At 40.8% G+C, this 12,728-nt stretch overlaps 3 protein-coding genes across 9 annotated transcripts in view; 1 reads left to right on the forward strand and 2 right to left on the reverse strand.

The window, feature by feature from the left end:
* LOC149121849 (uncharacterized) overlaps positions 1-1,260 on the reverse strand; it is a 282,117-nt gene extending 280,857 nt beyond the window's left edge. For 3 of the 6 annotated variants that reach the window (XR_016222805.1, XR_016222806.1, XR_016222807.1), the window contains exon 1: positions 625-1,260. Coding sequence is in view for 2 of the 6 variants with exons in the window: in XM_089315833.1 (XP_089171959.1) it covers positions 625-697 (73 nt within the window). In the remaining 4 variants the exon portion in view is untranslated. The remainder of the gene's footprint in view (positions 1-624) is intronic. The other 3 variants (XR_016222803.1, XM_089315833.1, XM_089315834.1) reach the window with 3 other exon arrangements.
* Positions 1-12,728, reverse strand: part of ZNF804B (zinc finger protein 804B) — a 530,395-nt gene that overhangs the window by 488,778 nt on the left and 28,889 nt on the right. The gene's annotated exons all lie outside the window — the stretch shown is intronic.
* TEX47 (testis expressed 47) lies at positions 6,915-7,670 on the forward strand. The gene has a single exon (XM_089315830.1). The coding sequence runs from the start codon at positions 6,915-6,917 to the stop codon at positions 7,668-7,670; it is 756 nt and encodes a 251-aa protein (XP_089171956.1).

Genomic DNA, 12,728 nt, shown 5'->3' on the forward strand with positions numbered 1-12,728 from the left:
TTGTCTATTATTTGCTTGAGAGTTAATTTTGCCCATGCCTTCAAAATAGTCTTCAAAAATAATTTAAAGACCACATCATTTCTTAATTTGTGTATCCATTCACTTTTTCCAAGATCTCTTTTAATTCCTATAATAACCATCTTCACATTACAATGTTTCTCAGTAATTTTATTTCTCTACCATAAGTATCTAGAAAAGGCATTAGTCGAAGAGTAGAAAATGTTTAAGCTCAAACTACTTTCCCAAAACTTGAGCAGATTTATTTATTTATTTTTTTGACAGGCAGAGTGGACAGTGAGAGAGACAGAGAGAAAGGTCTTCCTTTGCCGTTGGTTCACCCTCCAATGGCCGCCGCGGCCGGCGCACCGCGCTGATCCAAAGCCAGGAGCCAGGTGCTTCTCCTGGTCTCCCATGGGGTGCAGGGCCCAAGGACTTGGGCCATCCTGCACTGCACTCCCAGGCCACAGCAGAGAGCTGGCCTGGAAGAGGGGCAACCGGGACAGAATCCGGCGCCCTGACCGGGACTAGAACCCGGTGTGCTGGCGCCGCAAGGCGGAGGATTAGCCTAGTGAGCCGCAGCGCCGGCGATTTACTCTTTAACTATCAGAAGGCACTAGCACTTACCAACTGCAGAATGTTTGTTTAAAGGATTCCCGGTGCCTCTGGTACACTTGTCTCCAATACCTTTGCATGTCATAGGCAACTTCCTTAAACGCAGTTTTGGTTACAGGCAGTCAGAAAATGCCAGGGTTTCTCCACTGCTTTCAGAGTGAATTCAAACCCCTGACAACAACCGAGTCCTCCTCAAACTGACTGTTTCCCCTTTGCCACGACTTCCCTGCACGCATCCGTAGCCCAGACCAACAATTTTATTCCTGTCTACACTTACAATCACCTGTGGATGTTGTAACAAATATATATCCTAGAGCTCCATTCCAGGTAAATTAAATACCAAGTATTGTTTTTTATGGAATTCTCCACCAGATGATTTTAATGGACAGAATTGACATCATTGCAAGTTTCAAGTCTTCCTCAAAGTGAGCTGGAAACCAGGAGAACACTTGTCAACACTGCGACGTCAAGCCCTCACTCGAAACCTATTTAGAAATCGTAGGGCGAGGGCCCAGAATCTGAGATTCAACAAAACTAGATTCTGTGGCTGGAGGACTATTTTTCCAGCTGAAACAGACTACTGCCATTTTCTTTGGAAGAACTGCATTTCTCAGGACTGTAACACATGCCCTATGCTCTTTATGCTTCGAGATTTCAATCTGTTCCCTCCACAATCTCATCTTCGCCTTTCCCCAAACACACAAATCCTATCTAATTTTGACCACCCTGCTTAAACACTCATTCCTGAAGCCAGTTTTCAATGCTCCAACATTTTGTGTTTAAGGGTTCAATGTTCATTTATTAGCGTACTTCCCTCCAATTCTGTACTCAACATAATCATGAAAACCTTAAAATCCACTAACAATTAAATTTTTCACATGTAAATACAATATCTGATTCATAAAAAAATCTCCACAATGTTTGGTGCATCTTTCCACAAATCATATAGCTATGTTACTGTTGGAATTGAAATTGAAATTTGACTACTGGGCTGGTGCTGTGGCACAGCAGGTTAATCTGCCACCTGTGATGCCAGCATCCCATATAGACCACAGCTGCTCCACTTCTGATCTAGCTCCCCGCTAATGTGCTTGGGAAAGCAGAGAAAGCTGGCTCAAGTGCTGGGCACCTGCACCCATGTGGGAGACCCAGAGGAAGCTCTTATTCCTGGCTTTGGCCTAGCCCAGCCCAGGCCATTGTGGCCATTTGGGGAGTGAATAGAAGATCTCTTGATGACTCTCTCTCCCCCCACCCCTTTTTCCCTCTCTCTCTCTTTGTAACTCTTTCAAATGAATAAAATCCTTAAAACAACTATGCATGGACTTCAAAAATTTTTGCACCAACAAATATCTTTTAATTCCATTGCATCATGAACATTTTAACAGAGCCTCATATGTGCTCATAATGAGAGATTCCACACAAGTTGTTAGCTGTGTATTTAGACCATTAATTTTCTTAGGCTGATCACACAGATATGCTGAAATGCAGAGTCCACCTTTTTCTCTAGCACATGTTCTGTTTCTCCAGTATGTGAGCACAGGTGAGATAAAAATGGGTCTTGTATTCCAAGCAGAAAATAAGTTCAGTCAAGACACAAACGTCCTACATGAGTGAAATCAAGAAACATTTACAGAGCCACTGCCCAGCCCTGTTTATGGGAACAGCAAATTCACATGAGGACTCTTTCCACTAGGCTTCCACAGGCAACTCAGATCCCACTTCTACAGTGGTTTTGATAAAACACTGAGTATCATCCATATGGTATGTGTTGTTTTTTTCCATGTCGTATCTCAAGGGCAACTCTGACTCCTCAACATTTTGTACTCTGACTGCACTCTAAGCCTCTGAAATCAGGGACCAAGCATTACACAGGTTCACGTCTTTTATACTGCCCATGCTATCACCAAAGCCTCAATGAATCCAAGATAAAGGAGCAGACAATAACTGTAGATGAATTTTGTTGAATCATGGTTACCCTGTGGGACTTTTCCTTTACATTTCTTTATCCAAACTATAAGGTACTCTCCATTTTGAGAGGAACCATCATGTCACAGACAAGAGAAAAGTGGCCCAGGGCTCACGGATAGAATGAGGGATAAGTTTCTTTACCTTAGACAGACACAACTGGGAGTCTAGTGAGAGCAGTTCCGAATTCCGTTCAAAGTCCTGAGCTATTCCATAATTTGGTTTCCTCTTTAACAACTGCAGACAAATTTCTGTCAACCATTTACGATTGTTTTAAAGATTAAATTAGTCATTGCATGTAAGAGTATCTGGTGTATGCTACCCAGTAAACAATAAGTGATAATCATTTGAATCCTCTCTGTCTTTCAAAAACAAAAGGACCTGGGAGTACGTTTATTCAGAAACAGTTGGTTCTGGAGAATACAATCAGAGCATAAAGAACATCAACAAGAAAAACGTGCTCTGTTTGACATGAGTTACAGGTGCATGCTGCATATTACTGTGAGACAAGTTGCAGAACAAGGCTGGGCAGGTGGAAAAATCACAAACAGTACATAGCATCCTAAGTTTCTACTCAGGTTCCATGACATCTCAGTTGTTCAAACTTGAAACTGGATAAGCTATTCTAAACTGATTACTCTGAGTGCAGTAACAGGATAGCTTCTTTATGTGGTCGGATAGACAGAATCATTCTCTTGTTTGAGTTGCCTTCTGGGAATAAACAAATATCCTCAACAGTTGGAACACAAGGGATTGTGGCACCTGGAAATTCAAATGTGACGCATCCATTCAAATTAGCACACAATTACATATACCCATCAATCAAAAAGCTTGCAACCTGTATGCAATTTATATTCCTATCTGGTCAGAACTTAACTCTTACTGTTTCAGAGTATGACTGAAGAAAGGAAAGCAAAGGAGGCAAGTAACCTTTAAACCTTTCAAAAAACCACAGGACAACGGAGCTATGGAGAAGAAATCCGAGAAAAAAAAAATTCAATGATGAAGGGAAAAAATGCATTGGGAAAATGGAACAATGATACAGGACAATCTATGGTGCTTTAAGATATATCAAGTTTTCCATGGTGGTTTCTAATTGTATTAGTTTGAAGCACATAGAAAGTGTCACTATCAGGCTGTTTTTAACTTACAGAAAGGGCAATTCATGTTTTTAGGCCAACACCAGTTTTTGTTAAGAAACTCTCATTCTTTGATATCTTAAATAGTTTATATATTTATAATGATAAAATATCACCACTCCTCTATTAGGTTTACATTGCAGGAACCCAAATATATGAAATCAAGGAGGAACAAAACACACAGAGGGAAACAAAATAACGATTGAGCTTCTTTTTAGCAAGACATTAGAAAAACAGAACACATCTCCCTGTGGGGAGCACTGACCAGAGCAGGGATGCTAGGATTTAGGGTAAGTGGAAAGACTTCAAAGTCGTGGCTCCTATGGAAATAGAAATGCTAAAAATGGAATCTGGAAGAAGGGCAGGTTAGTCAGACCTAGAGAGAGAAGGCAAACTCAGAAGAAAACAAACAGAACAGTCTTCATGATCTATCCCAAGTCTGGGAGCTCAAGAAGAAACTGGAAATCTAACGACAAGTCAGAAACCTTGTTTAAAACTCTTCAGTACTTTGTCCACCCCAGTTTTCTCGGGTAACCAATCCATTCTTTGGAGGTAACATACTTATTATCAAAACAACAAGCCATATGCATAAAGCCAGAAGACCCTTGAGGCAGGAGAGTACACCTTGCAGTGAGCCTTCTCTTGAAGAAGGGTGCCCCGCTCAGTCTGCAAGGAAACCGTGCTGCAGGAGAAGATTCTCGCTACGCATGAGAGACTGAGCTGAGCTGTGCACTCCAAAGGAGATCCTGGGTAGCAGCCTGCTGTGAATTCTCCTGCTGACTTTTGTCAGTTTCAGTGTTAGGTAGCAATGCACACTACAGCATGTTCCCATATTCTCTCCACTCTAATCCATTATGGAGATTGTAAATAAATGCCAAACTCACCACAGATCTGGTGAGGGCACAAGCTCCCTCTCCTAGCATTCAGGAAGGACTTTTCTAACTTCAGGAAATAGACTGACAGTGGCTTAGCCTCACACTCCAGGCTGAGTCTGTCACGTGGGAAAACCTAGAGAAATTCTGCGGGTAGAAAACTCTTAGCATAACCCAAATAAAGAGCCAGGGCAAGGAAAGAGGTAGTGGAAATCAAGAACCCATAACATGTTTCAAAATGAGTAAAACATTTAGCAACAGAATAGAGTTGGGGAATAAACTTCAGGAAACCTGAAACGATAGAAACAGAGATTCTGGCCTAGGATCTGAAACAAAAAAAAAAAAAAAAAATGAAAAATGAGCCGTGCAGGAAAGTTCCATGACCAATCCACTATGCCAACCACACAATCTAGAGTGTTACCAGCTCTCACCAAATAGAAACTTAGACGCTCTTGAGGTAACTGGGCATGATGCAGAAGGGGAGATGGGTAGGAACTCAGAACCTCAGCATCACCCAGAGTTGGGTTTGAGAAGAAACTGGCACAAAGACACAAAGAGAGATTTAGGAAAATCCAGGGAAGTACAGTATCCTAGAAACCAGGAGACAGAGAAAAGAAGGCCAGAAAGAAGGTGGGGTCAGCATCATTACATTTGGCAAAGCAGCAGAAGTACGAGGATGAGAACAATCCCTGACTTAGGCAACACCAAGGCACGGATGGCACCAAGACAAACACCTTTGGAAAGACTGCATCACATCAGGAAGTGATGAGTTGAATCACACAGAGGAGTAACAGTCATTTTTATCTAGCACACAAAGAGGTATTAAGTTACCACTCAGCCTCCACTTTCTTGGGTAATCTATCACTGTCTATTATTAAAATCAGATCACTGGTTTGGATAACACAAACTCCAAGGAGAAAAAGTACTCCTTGAAAAATTGAATGTTTTATAATCTTGCTGCTTGAAAATTATTGATAGAGCTCATGTGAATTCAGCATTAAGAGAATGTGTGTGTGTGTGTGTGTGTGTGTGTGTGTGTGTGTGAAATCCACAGAATTAGAGTTGATGGTGGTTACTGGGGCAGGGGAGGGGTAAGAATCTTTAGAAAAGAGAGGTATTGTGCACAGAGGACAAGCCTTCATCTAGATACGAGGAGTATGTTTTATTGTCTACTGCACAGCATGGCTAGCAATATGTGTAATACAAAACTGCCAAAAAGCAAATTTGATTCTTTATTTGTTTTCATCTATTCTAAAGGTTAAGTGACAGAGAGAGACAGAGATACAGAGAGGAGAGAGAGACTGATCTTCCACCTACTGGTTCACTCCCCAAATGGTTGCAACAGCCACGTCTGGGCCAGGATGAAGCCAGGAACCAGAAACCCTATCTGGGTCTCTCAGTGGGTGGCAGGGGGCCAAGCACAAGTAAGTGAGGTCACAGATATGCCCCGTCCACCACCTGTCTCACTTAAAAACGCAGGACTCTCACACTAGGTTGTTCAGGAAGGGAAACTCACTTCCCCTCATTTAATTTATAAAGACACGGAAGTCGCAAGGCCCTTTAACGCCCTGACATTCTGATTCACTGCTCCCTGTGGACACTGGAACCTAACACAGCTGAGAGTTCCACAGCACTGGCAGTTGGAGGCCTGATGGGGACACGCAGGGTCTCAAGGACAGGCAGAGCAAGCAGCACCCGGAGACGGAAGGCAGCTGACCGGGCACAGAGATGTGTAGGAGAGTAAGCTGAAGTAGCCAGATATTTTCATTTAACCTCTGCGACATCCAAAAAGAGGTGGGGGCAGGGGTGGGGGTGGGGGTGATCCTGAGATTTGCTGATGGGAGAAAAAACAACCAAAACTTACTTGAGAAGTTTATTATCATCCCAGAAACACTATTAACTTTTGGCGTTCTGAGGAAACCGGGGCTTAGCCTCATACATAATTCTTACTTTTACAGGCTCATTTAATTTATAAAAAATTGGAGAAATTATACAAAGAGGCCACTTAGGAACTTGAAAATGAAGGACACCGATAATCCCCACTGCGTTACATCTGGAGAATTTCTTTCCTGGGATACGACTGTTAGTTGTGTCATTGTAAACTTGAAAACATGTTAGCATTTCAGTTTTGTTTGAACACTTTCAAAGATATTCCTTGTTGATAATACTGGGAAGGGTATTTACTATCCAGTAACATTTACCAAACTGTGATTTATTTTTGTCAGAATAAGTAACAATTCGAGCCCATCATGCAAGAAGAATCTCGATAATGTAAATACCTGCTAGGCTGAAACTCGGCATCATCTGGAAGGATCAAGAAGACATCATGACTGCCTTGAGCCACCCACGGAAGACGAGCCAAAAGCCGCTGCCGATGGAATCTCTTTTAGTGCCCCAAGTCCCACGTGGCAATTACTTGAACCTTCAGGAGGAGAAACAAAGACTGCAGCTAAAGAAGTTCCTCCTCCACAGGATGTTCATCGTGGCCAGCATTCAAGAAAACACAGAGAAGACAGACGTCGCTGAGTACTACGAACAAGCGTTCCAGTCGATTCTGAAACACCACCTGGGAGAAGCAGTGACGGGACTGCTGCTCGTCTACCCCACTTCCATGCTGCACATTCTTGAGTCGTCCACCGGGACCCTCTACCAAATTCTTGAGGAATATCTGAGCCACCAAAACGAAGAATTCATGATCAAGGACATGAAAATCATAGCCATCTCCCATAACATCCCTTCGAGGCTCTTCATGCAATGGCACATCTCCCTCATAAAGGTCCCAGTCCTGTATCTCGATGACGTGACACAGTCACAGACCCTGGAAGAGGTGATCACGGAGTTTCTCACTCACACTCACAAACTAGGACTCTACCTCTTCAAGACTATCAAGGTGGGTACGAAAGGATTAGGTGATAATTTGCACCAAATTGTACCTGACCTACTCCCCCCTGAGCAAATCATAAAGTACTTGTGCAAATCTAAGGAATTCATGAACCCAGCAGAATTCATGAACATGTACAACAAACCCATCCACATCACTTTGGATTCTGAGATAGTATGGCCTGCTCCTTCCTACTTCTAGGTGTGAGAGTGACAGTGTGCTCCTGTCTCTCAGGAAATTCAACGATGTCTTTTCAAATTCTAAAGTTACTTTTCTCTTTTAAAAGGTGGAACAGCACCCTGCAACATACACACAGGTTTTTTAATTACTCTCTACAGAGTATGTTTAGCTAAGCATGGAAATATATCTTCGTTTGGATATTAAGCTCAATATATTATTTTAACAAGAACATGAGTTTAACAGGTTCCTATTGAATTCTTAAATGTTAGCTTTATATTCATTGAACAAATTAATTTTTTCAAAGTAAAGGATGGATGGAAAGGAACAAATACAATTCACTTTCCTAACACTGAGTAACCAGTACCACACAGCACCAATAGTGTTTGGGGCAGACAAAACTTAAGGGAAAAAGGCCACCCTTGAGTTGTTGGCAATTTAAGGTTAGAGGCAAGTATGTGAAGAAGTAATTACGATACGGTCTGATGTAATATGCTTATTACAGTAGAAATATATGGGGAGACTCTGAGTCCCAGTCAGAGAACCATCGACTGAATAATTCCTGCCTCCAGAAACCAAAACCTAACCTTTGCGTACTCCCATCTTCTGCCTGTGTAATCAAGAGTTCTGAGATACTTAGAAACCCAAGGAAGACAACCGCTTTTGCAAATGACCAGAAGACTCGTCACCAGACACCACAGTACTCCTTCGTCCCACACCGCACCATGTACTGAGCACCCTTGTATGTGACAACCGCCAGGTGCCAGGGAGAGCGCAGGGTGTGGAGAAGACATTATTGCAGCCGCTTTCTAACACTCACCTCCAGATGATTCTGAATTAAATAAGCAAATTTGTTATTTTCTCGATTCGTCTTCTACAAAACAATGTCTATAACAAGCTCTATTTTCCTTTACCAGAGTTAATATTTTTTGTGTGATTTCAAAATTTCTAATTTGTTTAAACAACTAAATGACTAATACTTTTCACTACTGTCATATTTATCTAAAATTACCTTAATATCTTATGACACAGATTTTAGATCTAATAGAAGAAATACTTCATTATTGATTTTTTTTAAAACTCTTTAGAGGAAAAGAAGCAATCTCAATTTGTACCTCACATGCAGATAAATTAGCATCAGCACTTCATGTTAAAATCAAATTTCAGGAAAGACCAACCCTACTTTCAAACTTTATGTATTTAAATATAAAATGTCACTTTTCACTTTCAGCCTTAAGGTCCCTTTCATTTCAATTTAATAACAGAAACAACATGTTTTAGATACAACAAGAAGCAACTCTTCCAGTGAAAAAAGAATGTATAATGTTCTACATTTGTATAAATTTAGAAAATATCAACTTCCTAATATTATTCAGCAATAAGTTATTTACTCTGAACTAGGAAAAAAGACACAGGGGCTCATCAATAGTAAATGATTAGTGACATAATTAATGAGAGTAAGTATTTTCCATGCCAAAAAAATAAATAAAAAGAGTAGAGAAAACACTTTCCAAAGAAGAAAGCCTTGGTGGAGACTTTCAGTGGATGTGAAAAGTGGTTTGGGGACAGACCAGCATATTTAACAGAACAAACCGAGAAAGAAGGAAGAAGAGAACAAGAAATGTTCACTGAATCCAAAAGTCTCTTTGGGAGGGTGAATTTTATTTGGAAAAAGTATTTTCTAAAGTTACCTGGTGAACATAACTATAGTTTATGGATACAAATTATATATTTATATATATGAAATTATGGTGGAACGCATTTTTCCCAAAGGGTCACTGCAGTACTCATATCAACCCCACACACTCTTCTTTCGACATGACTTACAGATTCCTCTGATTGCTTGGGGGCTTCTAACCCACTCACCATGAAATCAGGCAGACCTGTGTGACTGCCCTGACCCTCAGCGTACACCAGGGCTGACTTCACACGACCTCCTAGGGTAGGTCACAGAGACACCAGGTTCTCAGCTTTGCTCAGTGCACAGCGGCACTGCGAGCCATCCCGCTTCCAGATGAGGCCCCCAGCTGAGACTCTCACCAACAGTGTCCCTCAGTGCGGCACTCCTTTAACCCCGGACTTCATGCCAGCCCAGCAGAGCCTGCACAGAGGAGAGGCAGTCTGTTCCGAGTCCTGCTCAAATCAACGATCGGGAAAAACTTAAATGACTGTCATGGATCTAAGGCACCAAGTTTTGGGCGACTGCACAGCAGTCTGGAACAACAAAATATATTTAGCAGGAACAATAGGTATGAATATATACTACTTTATATAATGTATTCTTTATTCAGTAATGTACTTCATGTAAAAATTTACCAGTGATCCAATCAGTGTGCTAGCAACACACTAGGGTGTGTACCCACCACATGTTTATTGGTCTATAATACTTCTTGGTGTCATAAAAACTGACAAAAAAACAAATTTTCCAAGCCAAAGAAAATCATTAACCATATGAATAATTTTTGGAGGAAGAGACAGTACATAACTCAATGACAATATTGCTGATTTTTACTTTATAGTGTAATTTTTACTTTAAAAGAATTCATGAAGTCTCAACTGAAAGTAACTAAAATAAACAGTGATTATAAATAAAGTTCATATTTACTTATCTATTCACATTATACTTCTCCCAGTGACAAGACCATTGTTAAAAACATTTTGTGATTCTTTTATAGCAGCCAAATGAAGGAGGTTTATAAATCAAAGGTAGACTGAATTTTCAGTTACATCAAAACTATCTTTAGATAATATACAGTCCAATTTGATTAGCAATTTTAATAGTCATTCTTTGTTCATAGGAATGTTTATTTTCTCATTCAAAGGAAGACCTGTGGTCATACCTCCAAGGAGAAGTACAAATTATTTTCACAATGGAAGCATTATTAGGGTACTCATACAGCTCACTAACATAAAGTCTTTACAAATGACTCATTTAACTGTGTATTTTGGATCTATTTGATAAAATCCAGAAATCTTGTATTAATACCTTTCAAATATTATTTATTTTGATGAAGTTCAAATATGTGAATCATTAAATCTTAATAAGATTCATAAGGGAATTCTGTTTCCTTACAATAAAAAAAGCTGTTTCCTTACAATAAAACTTCAAGTAGAAGTTTAAGAGTACAAATCTTAAACAGGAAAAGCGAATGTTCAACACTGTGAACATGTAACATTTCAACATTCATAAAACAATGAATATATGACATAAATGCATCTATCAGTGCATTTAATAAGCATATTAGCACTCAAATGAGCTGCCCGGCACCCTCTAATTCTTCTGTTTTGATAGGGGCACTTTACAACAGACTATCATATTTATGATTTATGCTTGTTCAGAATTGACCAAGGAATGTCAGAAAGGTTGTAGGTGTCTTTTTTCTTTCTTTCTTTCTTTTTTTTTTTTTTTTTGACAGGCAGAATGGACAGTGAGAGAGAGAGAGAGAAAGGTCTTCCTTTGCCATTGGTTCACCCTCCAATGGCCGCCGCGGCCGGCGCACCGCACTGATCCGACGGCAGGAGCCAGGTACTTCTCCTGGTCTCCCATGGGGTGCAGGGCCCAAGCACTTGGGCCATCCTCCACTGCACTCCCTGGCCACAGCAGAGAGCTGGCCTGGAAGAGGGGCAACCGGGACAGAATCCGGCGCCCTGACCGGGACTAGAACCCGGTGTGCCGGCGCTGCAAGGCGGAGGATTAGCCTAGTAAGCTGTGGCGCCAGCCCTTTGTAGGTGTCTTTACAAATAACTGAATCAATATTTGAAAGGAAAAACTCTGATGTAAATTCTAAAATCCTAGATTCTTCATTTTAATAAAAGAGACATTTAGATCCCTTCCTGAAGTATTATTGCTCAATACAAATAGATTCTGGAGTCCAATAATTTGATCATAACTTTAACAACACTAAACCACATTTCAATTAAGTTAAACCTACTTGTAGTAGAATTCCCCAATCTCAGGAGGACATGGAAACCACACAGCCTAGCAGCAACAGCTTCACGTAACAAAAATATGTTCAAATTATTTCATGTTGTATTAAATGATTTAATATAAAATTAGAGTTCTCCCCCTTGTGGTCAATTATTTAAATTTCCACATTACCAAATGATGGGGTTACAGACAAAATAGAGTGCATAGATTTTAAGAAAATACAGGGCTAGTCCCCAAAATACCCATCAAATATATAATTTACTCCCCTTGTTCTGCAGATAAAGAACCTGAGATCTAAAGATATTAAAGTAATTTGCTCACAGTAAAAGCAAGTGTTGATAACCCTAACCCCCCATTTCACTGCATCAAATTATACAACTCTTGATTCCTCTACAAATAAATACTGTTTAACAGATTAGTCCTGTCAACTCATTATTTAAAAATTTTAACTCACACTTTTTTAATACTTAAGAAAAATGTTGTATTAGCTGGCCCAAGAATTGGTCCTTCCTACCATTCTGTGTTTCTTATTTTTTTCTAAAAGACTAGTTTAGTACATTTTATTTTGATTATGTACTTTATTGTCAATTTGTAACAATGGTTAGGCCCCAGATTCATTGATTAGTTTGTTTGCTTGTTTGTTTGTTTGTTTGTTTTGACAGAGTGGACAGAGACAGAGAGAAAGGTCTTCCTTTGCCGTTGGTTCACCCTCCAGTGGCCTCCACAGCAGGCACATCGCGCTGATCCGAAGCCAGGAGCCAGGTACTTCTCCTGGTCTCCCATGGGGTGCAGGGCCCAAGCACTTGGGCCATCCACCACTGCACTCCCTGGCCACAGCAGAGAGCTGGCCTGGAAGAGGGGCAACCGGGACAGAATCCGGCGCCCCGACCGGGACTGGAACCTGGGGTGCTGGCGCCGCAGGCGGTGGATTAGCCTAGTGAGCCGTGGTGCCGGCCATTAGTATGTTTCTTTACAGACACAAACGTAACAGACATTTTTGTTATAAATCAGGTTGAGTATATCCGAATCATTCCTAAGTAGCTATGCAGTTAGAATGGGAAAGGATCAATTTTAACCAAAGGTGAATATTTACAGAACTGCGTCTCCAGTAGCTTTCAGTTGAAAGGATCACCTTCTACCCCCAGGCTGAAACC

The sequence above is a fragment of the Oryctolagus cuniculus genome, chromosome 16 (genome assembly GCF_051225735.1).
Source record: "Oryctolagus cuniculus isolate XC-2025 breed Fujian yellow rabbit chromosome 16, ASM5122573v1, whole genome shotgun sequence".
Classification (NCBI taxonomy): domain Eukaryota; kingdom Metazoa; phylum Chordata; class Mammalia; order Lagomorpha; family Leporidae; genus Oryctolagus; species Oryctolagus cuniculus.